General features: G+C 39.6%; 1 protein-coding gene across 11 annotated transcripts in view; it reads right to left on the reverse strand.

Annotated features, from left to right (window-relative positions):
- The window catches only part of PDE4D (phosphodiesterase 4D), a 530,024-nt gene that overhangs the window by 33,776 nt on the left and 478,442 nt on the right, over nt 1-17,806 (reverse strand). For all 11 annotated transcript variants that reach the window (XM_038123325.1, XM_038123327.1, XM_038123328.1 and 8 more), the window contains one exon: nt 10,095-10,207. In XM_038123325.1, coding sequence (XP_037979253.1) covers nt 10,095-10,207 — 113 coding nt within the window. The remainder of the gene's footprint in view (nt 1-10,094; nt 10,208-17,806) is intronic.

The raw sequence follows: 17,806 nt of genomic DNA on the forward strand, positions 1-17,806 counted from the left end.
TACAGAGTGTAAACTAAATGAAACCTAGGATGTTGATCCTTCCTTTCTTCTGATCAGCTCTGAAAACATACAACTGCTTCCTTGTGTCAGCAGGTACACATGAATCACATTCTCACTTACAAAAAATTGCTCTTCATTTTGATGATCCTTTGAAGCACCAAAGGCAGGGGGAACACAATATGTTACAAAAAGTCACTGTTTCTACATAAAATAATCCTTCCATTTATATTTTAAAATGCTCAATAAAAACCACTACACAGGGAGAGAGTAGGAAAAATATCTTCATCTCTAGTCCCTTCAACTGAAATAACTTTTTAAGTACCACCTGGTGCAGAAGTTTTGAGTCTATTGACAGATATCGGTATAGAACAAGGGAACCGTATTTTAGAAAGAGAGAAACCTACCCAGTTTCAAGTCCTCTTCTTAGAATTTGATTTAATGGTAACTAAACCATCTTTATTGCTATTTATTTTACTCTTGGTCATTAGAAAAAGACATCTCTGTTATAACAGCTGATTCTGGATCACAAAAATCATGTTTATGAAAATATCAGTATCTCAGCTGGCAGTATGAGGTTGTCTGTAACCCTGGATAAAACTACTACATTAAGGCTGTACAGTCAACCTTGAACTCAAACCAGAGAGCCTGGTTCAAATACATTAATTCCTGCTTTTACAGGTCCTCCAAATCATGTAAACAAATTCAATTAAAAACCACACATCTTTACACGCATCAAAAAATACTCCTGGACTTACACATCTTGGTAATATGACTGACATAGTGGAATGGTTAGGAGGTTGAAATTAACTGTGGGCGTACCAGCTGTTGATTTCTCTGGGTCTGGATTGAAGGCACTTGAGATGGTAGTTCATGTTCGGACTCAAGTGTTTATTATTTCTTTTCAGTAAAACAGTCTCACTACTGTGAATTTGGCAGCTTTTCATTAGAAGGCACAAAATGGCACAAAATGGCTAACAATCTCAAGGTCTTTTAAGACTAAACTATCCAATTAAGAACTGACTCCTAGATTATTTTCCCTTTTAACCCAATAACGGATCCCACAGAGCCCGCAACGCGGACTTTTCAGCCCAATTACAAAATGCCACCCAAACCCATGAATAAGAAGGAAGAAGCATGAAGAAGAAACTCAGGATGACACCCTGTGCCCTCCATCCTGCTTCCATCCACAATATACTAAAAATCCCAAAACCTGAATTTCTCACCACATGATACACCTACACTACTTTCTATAATCCAATCCACACTTTTGTGAAACCCACTTTTGTAGATTCCAGTCTATCTTGAAGTCTAGGAAACTTTCTCCATGAGTGAGGGTCAAAGCCAGTGCTCCCCTGGGGGTCAGGGCAGCCCAGAGCAGAAAGAGAAATATTCCTGGTGACCTCGGTTTCCACAGTTAACCATACATATTTTCTGTAAGGCTTGGCTGTTTATTCCAGAATAAAATTAACAATGACTTCATTTTGCGTAAACCAGCAGCAGTCCTGAGTGGAAGGTTTAGTTGATGGTATTGTCTTACTGTAGGATCTTACACAAGTATTCAACCAGCTCATTTTCAGCAGCTGGCCATATATTAGTGGACTATAACTTATTAAAAGCAGCAAGCTGTTTGAATTTTGTTTCTAGAGAATCTTGTAATCAGGCCTGACACACTAGCTTGATTCAGTGCTGCTGCACTGCTGGCCATTGGAGATGGTATTGCTGTCTGTGCAGTTCCTTTTCAACACCTGGAGCAGACAAACAAAGAGAACAACAGGCAGAACTTGAACTTGCCCTAGCACAGCAGTGTGTCCCTTGGCTGTCGACCCAGATGAAGTAGCAGTCCCCCATGGCAGCACATTGTGCCCACCAGGCACATAACAGGGCAGTCACAGGGCAGGTTCACCTCTGACCTGCTCAGAGGTAAACAAGCTCAAGAGGCAGATGCTGGCCACTGCCCTGCTCACATGGTTTCAAGGCAGGATGAGTAGCATCACTCTCCGTCATGCCTTAGCTTGCCTAGATTCAGTTTACAGCTCACATGGGGACTGGTTGTGAGTTAACTGGGATCAATTTCTACTGAAATAAGCTTTATTAAAAAAAAAAAAAAAACACAAACAAACAAAGAAAAAAAGCACAGACTGGGAAATATCCATCTACAATCCTGTGGTGAGTCAACTAAACATGTAAAGTTTCAGCAGATGATATCAAAACCCGTACTAGTATAACTGAAACAGGAGAACAATTTCTTAGTACAGTGTCTTTATGAGACAAAGTCTGAAGTGGCATTTGCAAATACCACATTTGATGTACCAAAACTTCATATAATACTAGAAGCTGCCTCTTTTTAGAAACACAAAATTGATTTAGGAAAAAAAGAAAGGATGGCCACTCTTTTCCTAAATTCTTCATATGTTAGTCTAACCCCAACTAAAGCAGCACCCTACCAGGAATACAATGGCAGCATTCTTGGCTCTAAATACCATCACAAGGAGCTGCAAGTATTTAGATACTTCTCATACCTTTCAGTTGTCATGAACACCACCTTATTACTAAGAAGAAAGTTATTCCATATGCATACCCATGAAAAACTTTTCCAAAAAAGAGTTTTTGGAAAAAAAAAAATTTTTGTAAATGCCAAAAAAAAAAAAAAAAAAGCCACAATGATGTCTGCATCTTAACTAAATAATTCAATTCCTGGAAAAATTTCATAATTTTAAAATCTGTTATTATGGTGGTTGAAAATAATGTATTTTTCCCATATTACACCCTAGTTATTTACTCTGTAACATTTTGTCTGATTTTTTCTGTCCCATTATGCTAAAGGAAAGAATCTTTCATACTGGGGTATTTCCTATAATTAAAGAGGCTACAAAAAAAGGTCTGTTTGTATGTTGGCATGGACCATTTGTTTATATTTATGAAAAAAATTATCAAGTTATTAGGGACCAAGAAGCTCTGTGATCTTACAAGCAGCTAAAAAGCTGTAAAGTGTTAAATAATAGCAACCCTCTGAGAGGCATAATGCCTCTTTTACACATCTCTTACATCCAGGACCTTTCAAAAAGCAGTGAATGAGAGATGGAAAAAATCTATTTTTCCTCTAAAATTTAACATACAAACTGAATCTGTGAGATTTGGAGTTCCTATCTTGTTTTTGAGCCTTGAAATACCAGTGTTCTTTCTATCAACTGTTATGTCTATGAGCTCTAGGCTCCTTTCCACTGGTGCAGAACTTGATAGCCTATGCTGGATAATTAAAATGTGGAAGTGGCTGACCTACCACAGATTTAGGATGTTATGAAATCACAACTGCCTGCTCATCAGGCCCGAGGAGGCCAATACTTGCCATTATGTACCCACACAAGGAGTAAGGGCTGCTTACAGGTCAGCTGCTTTGAGCCTCACTCACCACATTTACTTCACTATCCTAGCAGGAAAACTATGTTTCATGATTTTTCTCATTTGTCAGCAACCCCACAACCCCTATGGAAGCAGCAGGATTTGTACAGAAGAGATTCAGCCACAGCTGAAGTGGCACCACTACTCCATCCACTTATTTCTGAGAAGATGAAGGTGTCCATAAATGATAAAGAGTGGCTGGTGCAAAGCATCTGCAGGAAGGCAATTTTCACTCTTTATCCTGCTGCAGCACATCCCTATACAGTACAGCAAGGAAAGAGCTGTCTCCTTCTGGTTTTTTATGTATACATATATGTACACCTCACTCATCACTGTAGTTACCCCAGAGCAAGCCTGCTGCTCTCCAGAAGCATGAGAAGTCTCACATGAGAGCAAGTAAAGTTGTGTACAAGGAACTGCACTCAAGCCCAGAGGTCTTAAAATTCTTTCAGTCTGGCTTCAGTGAATGGAAAGCAAGCAGTTTTCCTAGAAAACTAGTCATTTCTTACCTCCACAATACTCTTGCCCTTTTCTTTTGCTATAAAGTACAACAAAATTGGGCAAGCCACACAAGTGTGCATTAACTAAAATTGAGGCTTGCCACTTATAAGTACACCTTTATTTTGTCACTGTACAAACTGAAATCTTTAATGAATAAAAAATTTCCTGGCTCTGCACTGAACAAGCAGTTTCTGGCTAACAGCTGCCCCTTAACCACAATCTTAATCACAAGCAGCACTCTAAAGAGCTAACCAAATCCTCAGATTTTCTTAGAAAGACCTGAGAATTTAAGACCAAATTAAACTAAAATGTCAGCCAGCCAAATGCAATGGCATTGCCAGACATATAAGAGGACTGCCACATAACAAACTCCTATATTTAGTCATGTAAACAACAAATTTCTTTTCTAGTGCTATGCTTCCAACACCTATTTTTTATATGCAGTAGCTAACCCAAGTGAATGACTGATGTCTAAATCATCTTTAGTGGGTATGACATATTATCTTGTCCCTTAACTGGAAACAGGTCAATTTAACCAGTGGCTCTGACAGAGGAGACAATTTTACACCAGCTGAGCTTCCACATTTGGAAAAACCATTGCAAAAAAATTATGCTTTTACATACAAAAGGTAATTTCTGAAGGCAAGCTCCTCACTGTGCCATGAACCTAACCCCAAAGCTGGAAGCAAGAACAGAAAAAAAATAAAAATCTAGCCTGTTAACAAAAAACTCAGTCATGCTGATTAGTTCTAGACACAGCCTATCTAGGACCATACAAAAGTGCCGGCCACCACAGCACTTAAGCTTTTTCACAGAACAAGACAATGATAAAGCAGATGGATGGACTAAATCAGAAGTCAGTCTGTCATCAGCTCCATTTATTCTGGGCCTGGTTAAACTCAGAGAGCCACTGTCAGCCTGAGTTAACACAATAATGCTTCTCCATTCAGTGGGGGCTTTTGAGTAAGAGCTGCCAAGGGGCTCTGGCCCTGCTTTTTTCACCCCAGCAAGAGTCATGCTGGAATGCTGGCAGCAGGCCTTTCCTGGGAAAACACAGTGAAGGTAACACAGCACCTCTGTTTGAAGCATTTTAGGTTTGTACATGGTCCATTATTTAACCTAAGAAATAAATTTAGCCTCACCCTTTCCCTTGATATTATGTTAGTCAGCCACCCATTACCTCTGTGAGCTTTTTAGTGCTGAAAAGATGAAAGGAAAAATACTTTTTAGCAGTAAGAAAATGTGATTACAAAGTAATCAGAGCTCAAAGTAGCAGAGGAGGAAATGTAAAATTAAAGAAAAGTAACAACAGATTTCAAGATGCCTTCAAGTATCATTTTGGTTTACATTAAACATTTACAGATAAGTATTTTTTTAAAAATAAAGTATCATTAAGATTGTTGTTTAAATGTACATAGTAGGTGACAAGTTCAGGACTATAAATATAAGCCCTGTGTTATATTAGGGTAGGCTTTGGACATTAGCTAGTTGATAAAATTGATACTTTGAGTATTTTCAAATCACCAAAAGAAATCTCAATTTTTTTTTTAAAAAAGTAAATAGCACTAGTAGCTGTCTGTAAATAGACTTCTACTCTAATCTGTAAGCATTTGCACATACTGGTATACAACCTGGACAATTATAAGAAAGTCTATACTTTAACAGTAGATTTGTAGTTAACACGGTCCAACTAAATGAAATCAAAATTTTCTCGGCTCTAATACCTAAAAGAGATTCCTGGACAAGGGTATTCACTTGCACTTGTAGTGGGAAAGAAGTGCCCTGTGATTGACATCTAAACGCTTGCTCTTTACCAGTTATTAGCAAATCCTGCAAAAAACATCATGCAGAAGAGCTAAAGCTGAAACAAAAACTACCCACTTTGAAACTTTTCCATGTATAAGTTCAGATACTTAGGCACATAAAGCACCCAAAAAGAGATGCTTGCAAAATCATGATTACAGAAGTGAAAATACACTTTTGCAAACAAGTTTCATTATACATACTCTTCCATGTTTGACTAATCTACAAATAATGCTATTTAACAGAGAGAAGTTGCTACATTTTTATTACTGGAATTTTTAATTTGTGCATTGTCTATCACAGATTAAATCTCAGATCCATAAACTAGGTAGTGGTAAACTGCATACTGGAGGAAGACAGTTCTTCTCCCAGAGAATTTAAAATCTATTAAATATTGCTTTAATCTTATTTAGCAGGAAAAAAAAATCCAGGATGATACTAATTAAAAAGAAAGAAAATATTAAAAAGAAAAATAGCAAAAAATCATCACTCTGCAACTTGGAAATTTTAAAATATCATTTGCTTGTAAATGTGCATCAAAGTGCAGCTGTATCTAAAGTTAGAAATCACAATCAACAAGGTAGTAGCCTTCTGAACCCCATATTTTTCAGGAGATATTACTCACAATTCAGTTACACAAAAAGTGATAAGGGTTGGGATATGTAGAAATCTGAACAGTTAAATAATGACATCTAATTATGCCTTGGGATCCTATCTCTAATGACCCAGATTTGTAAACTATTTCCTAAAATTATATTTTATCTATTCAAGAAAGCATTACTCAGTAAAACACAGCAATACTACAGTCCACTAACATCAGGCAATATTAAAAGAATATGATACAGAAAACCAGACAGTTCTCCAAACATGAAAGACAATTTTCTAAATTTTTAGATTTTAGTCAATTTTCTAAATTTAAGGTGCTTCTTATATGTTTGCTTTGGAGTCTTTCAAAACTTTAAAGGGTTTCTAGAGAAGAACAAAGATGACGAATTTCCTGCACTTTTAAAAAGCTGTTTTTTTTTCTTGCTAGTACCCAATTTCAGAAGCTAGCAATGTAAATAAACACCAATGTTATGTAAGATTCATAACACAATGACAAGCAACCATACAACTACATACTATGTCCTTTCAAAATCACATTGATTTGCAAACTATGCCTGTAGGAGCACCAGAGATCCATCCATCAGTTACTTCACATGCAATGGCTGCAAGCATTTGGAAATCTTTGTATCATGGGGATGGCTGGGAAATGGGAAATCATCTGGATATTTCATTCATACGGATGTAATGTAGGCAGCCAAGCATCACAGCAGGCTTCCTACAGAACAGACCTACAGCCTGCTTTCAAAGTTTTTGGGTAACACTTAGTCTCACAGCATACCAGGGCATATCTAGAGGTTGTGGACAGCACCCTGTCACTACTGCTTTAATCAATTTTAAGTAGGGAGAAGAAGGATCTTCTTATGTATCTGCGTCATTCCACTTTCCGTCATCCAAAGCTGTGAGCTGGCATGTCATAGACTACTGCTAATTGAGCATGAGTGGCATCTAAACAAAATAAATATCCCTGGATTGGGATATGCTAATGCTAGTCCTACGCAAGCATTACAACAGTAAAGGGATTCCAAACAGATGAAGCCAACAGTTCAGACTGTCAACTCACTGCACAGAAGGGGGACTGGTGTTAAGATTCACTCCCTGGATTACTCCAAGCATTCAGGACATGAAATACTGCTCCCACCCTGTTTTCGGTTGTTTTGGTTTTGTTTTTTTTTTCCTCTGCTATGGCAGCCTTTCCACAATGGGCAGAAGTTCTTACCTAGCACAGAGTTCGATTCTTATGCCACCCCTAATGTCTTGCATTTGTTCACATAAATAAAGAAAACTAATACTGATGAAAATGCTGTTGCATACAAAATAAAGGGGAGAGAAATAAGTATGGGAAGTAGGTGAAAGTCCAGGGGGAAAAAACAACAATCAGTCAGTCTTGTGAGTTTGTTCTTTGAGAGAGCCAGAAAAAAGGAAAGAGAGAAACACTAAGAGAAAAACTATGTTCTTCTGTACCACCACCATTCCTTTTCCTGACTTTCTCATCTGATTTTACAGGACTTACTTTTCAGATAGAGAACAAAGTACTTTTCCATGTTCACTTCTGTACTGAAGTCTATGTTCTCAGCCTTGAGCAAAGCTTTTCTTCTTCAGTTTCTCACTAAGGTAAAATAGTATCATTTATCGATATGCCTCGCTGAGAGGTCGAAGTTTGCAGTTATATTACAATAGGAAGTATTGTATAAATGCTGGGTATGTTTCAGCAATAAGAATTGAAATTATTCTTTAGAATAACCTGCTCTACCCTGAAATAAAAATCCTCCTGCATTTTTCTCACACTATGGTATAGGCTTGCTGGTTTATGTTCAAGATTGTTCTCATGCTGGTTAGTGGCACAGATTTACACTTTGTTGTTGTTTTTGGTTTGGATTTTTTTTGTGTTTTTGTCTTTTCTTTATTTTTTTAATTATCTTACCAACCAAAACAAAAACCTCCCAAATGAACACTGAAAGACGACACAAATTTGTATACAAGGAGTTAGATTTCCAAAAAGAGAGTGAAAATGCTTACTTATTGAAACAAGTGCAAACAAAACACAATATCAAACTCCGTAGCACCTCTGAGTCTATCTACAAATGCAAACCAGTTGTCAAATTTTATTTTTAAAAAGTCCTCTTTTTGTAAAAATCTGAATATACTTGGCAAACTCTAAAAAACATTGCTTTGCAATTAATTTTACCTCATTCTAGAATCAGCTTACCCTCACTGTTAATCAAAGACACTGCATATCTTATCTACTATAGGGAGTTAAGAAAGAAATACATTGAAGAAAATGCAGCATTTTGTGAACGAATGGTTATACAAACATCACAAATCAGGAAATTGACAGGTGTTCAAACTTGCTAACAAGAAAAGACCAGGTTGCATGTGTCAGTCTGATATCACTCCCTTCGGAAACAAAGTCTCAGAGTCATACAGTGCTGAAACAGCCTTGGGAACTCTTGACTTTGAAGCTTACAGATGCATACACAATAGGTACTGAGTAACAAGATCTTTCAGCTGCAATAAAAACTGAAAATGCAGTTCTGAGAATAGCATAATGCCAGGCAGGAAACTCTTAAGACAGAGATCAAATTGGTGCTAACCATCAGTAAAGCCAAGAAAAGCACAGGGAATATTACATTGTGGGATTAAACTGCACAAGTGTGCAGATCCTTCTTATCTGACATGCATGCACACTTCAACAGGAACTTAAAAACAGTCAATAACAAAGAGCAGATACTTGGTAAGAGCAGTCAAAGCAAGACAGTAGAGTATTAAGAAGGCATAATCCGAGTCAAAACAACTGTCTTCCAACTTAAAATATCAACTACAAGTGAAATGGTTAAAAGACACTAAAATATCATCAGCTGCCTTTGCAGACATAACAGTAGGAAAACTATCCTGTGTAATTAAAGCTTTCTTATAATTTCTAATTGTATATGTTGTTGTTCAAGTACCCAAGTTGATGAAAAATATAAAAATAAATTTTGAAGTAACATGGCAATTTTATTAATTCACCTTAAAAAAAAACTAACTCCAGAAAAATACCTGCATATTTCTTACAAATCAAAATCAGGAAAGAAATTTTACTAATGGATGAAAGATGTGGAAACTCAATTTCAAATTGCAAAACCAAAGCACATACAGACCATAGCAGATCCCAGCACAAAGTTCCCAGATAATGCAAATCCTCAGCTTCCAGGATGCGAAGGAAGTGCGCACTCTGTTGCAGAAGCACACCTCTGGATGTAGGTGCCTATTGTGATGGCACTTTGGTTGAGAGCATGTTCTTTCATAATAAATAGCGTTATGAGAGCTGTCATCATCATTGTTTACAAGTAGAATCCACCATACAGCTCCTCTGGGCTCAGGAACTATCTTTATCACCTTTCATGCTACTTCTACACCGTTTCTAGGAAAGATCCCTAATTCTGTATGGGGTTCTGTGAAAAGAAGGAGCAACTGAAGAGATAATTGCCAGCAGCCCTGAACAATCTCTTTTTGTTTTTAAACTGACGCACACAAGAAAACAGTGTAGCTTTACAAGACCTGCATCACTTTCACAACTTGCACAGAAATTTAAAAGAATTGGTGTATAAAACCACAACAGAACCCGCTCCCGCTCCCAAGCCTAGTTTGGACACTTGCTTGCCCAGGTCATGTTTCTCGGGCCGGGGCCGCTCCAGCGCCCTGGCCCCTCCGGCCGCCCCTGACCCTGCACAGCCCCGGCTGCCGCGACCCCCGGCCCGCGCTCAGGGGGGGAGCGGGGCGGCGGAGCCGAGCCCGCGGGCTCCTACCTTGTTCGAGGCCATTTCGCTGACGGAGTGCCTGGTCTGCAGGGTCTCCAGCTGGTCCAGGCACCAGTCCAGCTCCTCCATGGTCTCGCTAGCCAGTTTTTGGTAGGCCTCCTCTGCGAAAAGACAGGGAAAGGCGCGCTCAGTTCGCAAGCGTTTCACAGGGCTCAGGGGGAGCGCCAGCGCGCCCATCCTCCGCTGCCCGGTGCCCGGGCAAGGGCGCTGCTCCCTCATTCTGCCGGCGCGGGCAGCGGCTCTGCCCCTCCGCTGGGCCGCGCTCTGCAGACACCGGGACGGCGCGGGCAAGTAACTTTGGTCCTGCCGGGCTCGCCCCTAGCCCCGGCTCGCCGCCCGCCCCGGGGCCGCTGCCGCCCGCAGCGCCGCCCCCTCGAGGGAGGCGTACGGCTCCGCTCCGCGCCCGGCACCGCGGCGGGGCAGGGACGGCGCGGGGCGCGCACAGCGCGGGGCCGAGGCTGCGGGGGGCGCCCACCGCCGCCCGGCCGCCGCCGGCGGGAGCGCTGAGCCGTCCTCCCCGTCCTTCTCTTACCTACCGACCGCGGCACCATCAGAAATTGACCGGATAACCTGTATAGAAGCGTGGGGAAGGTGTAAGAGCACATGTAAGTGCTCCGAACAACGCCGGCCCGCCGAAGCGCCGGCTGTCAAAGGAGTGCTCAAATAACTGCAGTCGTATTTGTTCTAACCCAAAGTCTCTCTCTCTCTCTCTCTCTCTCTCTCTCTCTCTCTCTCTCTCTCTCTCTCTCGCTCTCTCTCTCTCTCTCTCTCTGTGTGTGTGTGTGTGTGCTAGAGCAGGCACAAAGAATTGTATGTTGGCTGTAAGCACAAAAGAACCGATGAAAATGTTTTGGAAGTGGACATAGGAACACAATATGGGAAATGAACCCAATAATGACCATGATTTTACCAAAATTGTTAAATATTCAGTTGGAACTGTCTTGCAGAAGTTTCAGTTACAGACAGGAAGACATACCCTTCTTCAACAACTTCCCAACAACAGGAAATATGTCAGTATGCAAATAATTTTAGAAAAATTATCCTATATACAGAGTGCAAGCCTCACCTACCAAGCCTGGCTATTTTTTATTTTAATGTAGATCTGAAGGCAAGAATGCTTCTCCACATTGAACTCAGAGCTGAGTGAGTTTTAGCCCAGGTATCCCATCTTGCAAGCTGTGTATCTGAAACATCAAGTTTTGAAACTGCTGGCATGGACACATCTAGATCAGCTACATGCAAACATTCCTCCACGGCAGAAAAATGTTCCTTCAATGGGCTGGTATGGACTTCTATAACATCTCCCTTGACTTGTTTTACATTTATAACATCTCTCTTAGCTTGTATCACATAAAATTAACTTTATTTTCAAATTGTCAGACAAGCAAAAAATCAGGAAAAGAAATTAACTCAAACTCCTTTTCAAATAAAACATCCCAGCATGCTCTACTGCCAAATAGCTCAGTGCATTGCTGTACAACATCCTGGATGCTAGACCTGCATCTTTTTATGTTTCTGAGCACATGCTCAGAAACTTCAAGTTCCCTCACAACTTCTAAACTTCACATACTTGTGGCTATTGCAAAAACATCCCACAAGTTTGAATAAAGTTCACCATCATCTGAAAAAAAGTAATACAGGAAGAAATTTGAATTGAGATTAATTGGCAGAACCATTTAATGAAAATTTTGCAGTGTTTGCCACTTCAGTAAACACATTAACCAACAGTCAAAAAACCCCCTTCCCATTAAATTGTAAACTGTCATTCAGATGCATACTTACTACAAATGCTGTCTCATCCAAAGGAATTCCCTGGCCAATAAAGTCAGGATTTCCAGCCTGTTTATCTATTGAAAGAGAATCCATGATGGTCTATATTACAGCACACATCACAGATCACTAGTTCTTGAGCACAGCAAAACAAATTTGTATGATGTTATTTTCCTGCTAGCCTGAAGCCTGCTCAAAAGCAATTCTTGAAAATCAGATACTGGGAACCATGTTTTTCTTAACAAGATCTTCCTCCTTAACATCCCTTTTAATATTTAAGAGAGTAAGAGAATATGTAGATAAGTTTGGTTTTTTTTCCCCCAGAAGTATGAAAACAATAAAATAAACTCAAGGGATACAATATTCATGTAAAACTAATAAAATGTTCAGTTTGCTATTTATTTAGCAAAAATATATACATTACCAATGGCACCTTACATTCAGGAATCTTTATCTACTATTTATCTTACCAGTACATCTCAAAGCACATTAGAAAGCAGAATCCATCACTCACAAGTACCTCACGCTCAGGTTGCTTCTCACAATCTCCCACTTCAGACTGCCACACTTCAAGAGTCTGTGACTGCTGTGGGGACCCAACTGACCACTCAGGCTAAGTAGAATTCTGATGGCCAATGCTAGGCTTAAGACTTGCTGGACTTGGCACCTCCTGACAATTCTTAGAACTCAGAGCTGTCAGACCAATCTTAAATGGAAATAAAAGGTTTTCTAAACGATGGCAAAGTACCCATCAAACAAGCACACCTGCAGTTCTGAAGGGCAGAACAACCGTAGGAAAGCTTTTTTCTGAACAGTACCAAAGCTCTAAATTTGGCCCACACTTTTGTTGTTATACAATGTGGTGGAAAATGTTGAGGTTAACAGCTTTTCAAGTATAACGCTCCAGTGCCACTAAGCTAAGAATAAAAGAATAATTATCAGCTGTGCAGCTTTGAGAGCCTCACAACACTGTTTCTGACTTCTCTATTACCTCTACGATAGCACGCTGTAATTAGATCCAGGACTGATCTACCAATCATTTTTTTTTGTTTTAGACACATGACCAAGCTTCCCCATGCAGATGATGAAGTCTTAAAACAGATCAACTTCTGTAAATGAGAATCATCTTGAAATGTCAAAGGTTCTTTTATGTCTCATTATGCTCTAATATGAGGAAGAGAACATTTTAACACCAGCTGATTTAAGAATTTGCATGTTATTTTGTATATGCTTTTAGGAAAAGAAAGTGACAGCAAGTGTTCTCTTTTCAGTTTACAGATTACAGGCAATTCCAATATATGTAGCTTTCAGTATGGTACATGGAAAAAAAAAAAAAAACAATAAATGAAAGGCTAGCAGAAAGAAAAAGCTCTACCATACTCATTTGGCACTGCACAGCTATATTTTTAAAGAGTGTTCTGCTGTCTGTGTTTATAAAAGACTTGATTCTTAGCATAGTGCCTAACACACCACCATAGATGGCTGTACTTTAACACACATGGTTATTTGGGAACAATTTCTGTTCAAAAATTTTGAAAGGAAAAAATTACTATATGGCAGTACTTATGTAGAGTGTCCACTTTACGTAATGATTTGTCATGATTTTCTTATACGTTATTCTGCTACTCCTGGAGAACAAAAACCAATATTATAATTTTCCACTCAAGTAGAAAAGCACTCAAGTGTATTTGTACTAATCTTTGTAGTATTTTAATTAATTTCAAAACAGCAAAATCAAAAAATAAGTACAGATTCTTCATTATTGTCTGATCAGTTGAAATCATCTAAGTGATGCAAAGATCCTGGAAAAGAGTTGACTCAGCAAGCACACAGTGAAGGTCTTTGACAACTTGCCTTAAAATGGGAGTGTCTTGGAGGCAAGACAAGAACTCTGCTAAGCAGTGATGTGATCCAGAGGGTCTTGGCATGTGTACTGTCTTTAGGAGCTGCAGGCTGCTGGAAGAAGCTCTGAAAACCTCCAGGCTACTCTAAAAGAACGGAAGCTCTAACCAGAAAAGGAAAGTCAAAGAAGGTGTGCACCTCCGATAAACAATGCTGAAAATAAACTGGTAACAACAGATGAAGACAAGCTGAGGTACTCAACAAATTTTTGTCAAAATCTTAATTTCTCTCTTTGCACACCTCTTGAGAGGACAGACAGATGGATGCGGACTGGGATAGCAAGGCCATTGTAAGGGAAAATCAGGTTTGTGAGCACCTAAGGACCTCTAACATATATAAGTCAATGAGACCTAATGGGATACATCCCAGAGTCTTCAGCTAAATGGTTGATATAGTTACCAAGCCACTCTCCATGATATTTGAAAAGTCATGACAGTCAGGTGAGACTTTGTGACTGGAAAAGGGGAAACATTGTGCCTATCTTTAAAAATGGTAGAAAGAGTACCCTGGGAACTACTGACCTGTCAAGGTTACTTCTGTGCCTGAGAAGATCACAGAACAAATCCTCCTAGAAGCTGTGCTAAGGTACATGGAGGACAGGGAGGTGATTTGAGAGACCAGCACAGCTTCACCAAGGATAAGTCCTGCCTGACTAATCCAGTGGTCTTTTGCAGTCGACTGGCTGCATCAATGGACAAGGTAAGGGGTGTGGATGTCCTGGACTTCTGTAAATCCTTTGACATGGTCCCTCACAACATTCTACTCTCTAAATTGGAGAGAGGTGAATTGGAGAAGTGGACTGTTAGATGGATAATAAATTGGTTGGATGGTCACATCTAGAGGGTTGTGGCTAAGGACTCCAAATCCCAACAGACATCACTGACAAGTGGTGCCTTCAGGGGTCTGTACTGGTACTAGATTTATTTAATATCTTCATCAGTAATGTAGACTAAGGGATCGAGTGCACCCTCAGCAGACTTGCAGATGACCCCTAGCTGTTGACACACCTGAAGAATGGGATGCCATCCCGAAGGACCTGGACAAGCTGGGAACATGTGGCCCATGGGAACTCCCTGAGATGTAATAGACCAAATGCTTGCACTGCACCTGGGTTGAGGTAATCCCTAGTATCAACACAGGCTGAGATGAACAGATCCAGGTCAGCCCTGGAGAAAAGGACTTGGGGGTGCTGGTAGCTGAGAGGCTGGACATGCCCCAGCAATGGCACACACAGCCCAGAGAGCCAAATGTGTCCTGGACTGCATCCAGAGCAGGGAGGGTAGCAGTGGAAGGGAGGGATTCTGCCCCTCTGCTCTGCTCTGCTGACACCTCACCTGCAGTGCTGCATCAGCTCTGGGGTCCCAGCACAGGAAGGACACATGGAACTTCTGGAGCAAGTCCTGAGGAGGTCACAAGCGTGATCCACAAGCATGATCAGAGGGATGGAACCTCTCCTATGAGGAAAGACTGCATTGGGATAATTTAACCTGGAAAAGAGAAGGCTTTGGGGTGACCTAACTGTGGTTTTCTAGTACCTGAAGGGAACCATCAAGGAAGATGGAGACAGGACAAGGGGGAATGGCTTCAAACTGAAGGAAAGTAGGTTTAGATTAGGTATTGGGAGGAGGTGTTTACTGCAAGGGTGGTGAGGCACTGGAACAGGTTGCCCAGAAAAGCTATGGATGTCCCATCACTGGAAGTGTTCAAAGCCGGGCTGGATGGAGCTCTGAGCAATCTGGTCTTGTAAAAAGTGGCCTTGCCCATAGCAAGGGCTTTAGAAGTAGATGATCTTCCAACCTAAACCATTTCGTGATTCTATGATCTACTGTGAGATTCAGACCCTGGACATCATTCCTGAATTTTCTGTCCTTTTTGCTCTTCAGCCTATTGCTTGAAGTTTGGAGCCACAGAATTGCAGAACCAAGATTTTTCAGTTTCTCTTCCAACTACCATTTCAATAAACTCCTCAGAGGTTCAAATCAGTAATTTTTTCTGTAAATGAAGATGCTCATACTTAGAGACTTAACTGATGGCCTAAAATTGAAGTGACTGATATATTTAGTCAATATTGATAGTTTCTATTAATTATAGCCATGTTAGCTCTTTTTCAGCACAGAAATAGCATCCATTTTCTTGCAACTTAACTTCTTTATATCTACTGAGAAAAATCACATGTATTGTGTCTTGAAAGGAGTGGAGTGTTCACGTGTGTTACTGTTGATAAAATGTAATTATGATAGATATTTTTGTTCAACGTCTAGAAATTTGTGCACATCTCTCTACAATCACAGGCACACCAATACCCTTGATCAGCTTTTACAATGAGCATCTGGGAAAACCACTCAGCTGCAGCAGGTTTCTTATCAAGTGTCTTTATGGTCCCTCTCACAATACTAATTTTTTCCATGGATTACCTCCAAGTTTCTTCTCAAAGTAAAGAAAAATTTCTTGTACATGTTAGTAGTTTACACATACACTGTCCAAATGACAAGGATATACTGCTTTATACAAGTAGCACTAGCCTTTGGCTATGAAAACTGCCTTATCTCCTTGAACAGAGAAGGTAGAAACTTTCAGGGTATAATAGGAGGAAAATGATAAATTCCAGTTATGCTCAACTTGTCAAAATACTTGATTATAGTTACATAATAAAAAAGGAGTGCATGAAGAATTGTACAAACGAAACACACATTAAATGAGGATCTAGAAAAAAAAAGTAATTTTTATTCCTGAAACAGATTTTATTTCTCTTAGAACAAACCAAATATCTCATGTAACAATATCTCTGTGTACTAGGGCTCTATGTCAAGGGCAAAAGGATAAAAAGTATGTGTTTATATTGTTATGAGACCAGGTAACAGGAACATGGCAGATATCTAGGATGAACTTACTGGGCTCTTGAAACAGGCCTATAACAGTTAGTTTAGAGTAAATAAAACACTTCTGATTCCTTTAAATAGAGAACTGTGTCATTAGGCTCTCACTATATGGTTCAGTTTCTCTGTGTGGGACTGCTAACTTGTGCTGGCTTTTTTTTTCTGTAATCATTTTATGTATTTCTTGGAGAAAAGTTCTGGAACAAAGTTACTCATACTGACATAACTTGCCCCTTAGTCAAGAAGAATTTTTGTATGAACTATTTGCAAATTCGTCTAAACAAATAGTCTTGAGATACCATAGTAAGGCAGAATATTAAAAAAAAAAGTGATTTCAGTTGAAGCCAAGCAGGAAAATGTGCATTCAGTACAGACAGGATATTAAATCATTCACTGTCCCAATGACAAAGTACATCAAAATATTTCAGTGCAAATGTTTAAATCCACTCTTTGCTATTATCAAATACCCAACAAGGCCAAATGAATGTTCTTTTGTTACCACTTATCCCTACCCAGTGCTCCTTTCTCCTCTGACCAATTTGGCAAAGTACTAACACATTCCTTACTCCACTGCCTGTAAGAATTTGCTAGAAGGACCACTGTCACTTATTCACTGAAGAAAAGAAGTAAGCCTTTTCATTAAGCAATCAGCCTTGCGCAAAATGAAGAAAAAGGGGGAAGCTCTTTATTTTCAAGTAGCTCAAGTAGCACAATGTCCTTTTAATATATTTTTATTGCTTTTTCTCACTAAAAAACTTAATTTTGAGAAAAGATATGTTTCTTTTTTAAATCTCTTTTTCTCCCAACAGTTATGAGAGAATTATGTCAATTCTATTCTCTTGTGGACAAGGAGTTCAATAATGGATTCGTTGCTCAAGTTGCTTTCTTGTCCTATTTTTATATCACAGAAAAAATATTTCTTCTAGTGGAGAGGATATATTCTCAAATCAGTTTCCCCTATAGCTGTAAGCCAGTTCCTTTCCAAGAAGAATACTGCTGTTTATTCAACATAATGAGAAAAGTGAAAGATTTTCAAAGTGGAGCAAAATCAGAGGCAACAGGCACGAACTAAACAACAGGTTGTTCCCTCTGAACATTGCAAAACTTTCACTGCGAGGGTGACTGAACACTGGCACAGGTTGTTCTGTGGTG

Source organism: Motacilla alba, chromosome Z, assembly GCF_015832195.1.
Source record: "Motacilla alba alba isolate MOTALB_02 chromosome Z, Motacilla_alba_V1.0_pri, whole genome shotgun sequence".
Classification (NCBI taxonomy): domain Eukaryota; kingdom Metazoa; phylum Chordata; class Aves; order Passeriformes; family Motacillidae; genus Motacilla; species Motacilla alba.